The 383-nt window shown below is 62.4% G+C and overlaps 1 protein-coding gene across 1 annotated transcript in view; it reads left to right on the plus strand.

The window, feature by feature from the left end:
* Nucleotides 1-12: 12 nt before the first annotated feature.
* YAP1 (Yes associated protein 1) overlaps nucleotides 13-383 on the plus strand; it is a 154,532-nt gene continuing 154,161 nt past the window's right edge. The window contains exon 1 of the mRNA XM_019524163.1: nucleotides 13-201. Coding sequence (XP_019379708.1) covers nucleotides 112-201 — 90 coding nt within the window. The 5' untranslated portion in view covers nucleotides 13-111. The remainder of the gene's footprint in view (nucleotides 202-383) is intronic.

The raw sequence follows: 383 nt of genomic DNA on the forward strand, positions 1-383 counted from the left end.
GGGGCGGGCGCGGCGCAGCCCCCGGGCGCGGGGCCGCCACCGGCCGGGCACCAGATCGTGCACGTGCGGGGCGACTCGGAGACCGACCTGGAGGCGCTGTTCAACGCCGTCATGAACCCCAAGGGCGCCAACGTGCCGCACACGCTGCCCATGCGGCTCCGCAAGCTGCCCGACTCCTTCTTCAAGCCACCCTGCACCAGGGTCACCACCCCCCTGGAACTAAACAACAGATATGAACCCATCACAGCACCAGTTGAGCTACCAGCTCCTTCACTAGAGGAAGAAAGGCAACTTGTAACCACTCCAAAGAAGAAATGCAGAGTGATCATCATGGGTGGCTCCCTGACAGAAGGAGCACAAGTGAAGTCCATCCCAACCCATAG

This window comes from Gavialis gangeticus, unplaced genomic scaffold (assembly GCF_001723915.1).
Source record: "Gavialis gangeticus isolate Ggan-Ray unplaced genomic scaffold, GavGan_comp1, whole genome shotgun sequence".
Taxonomy (NCBI): Eukaryota; Metazoa; Chordata; order Crocodylia; family Gavialidae; genus Gavialis; species Gavialis gangeticus.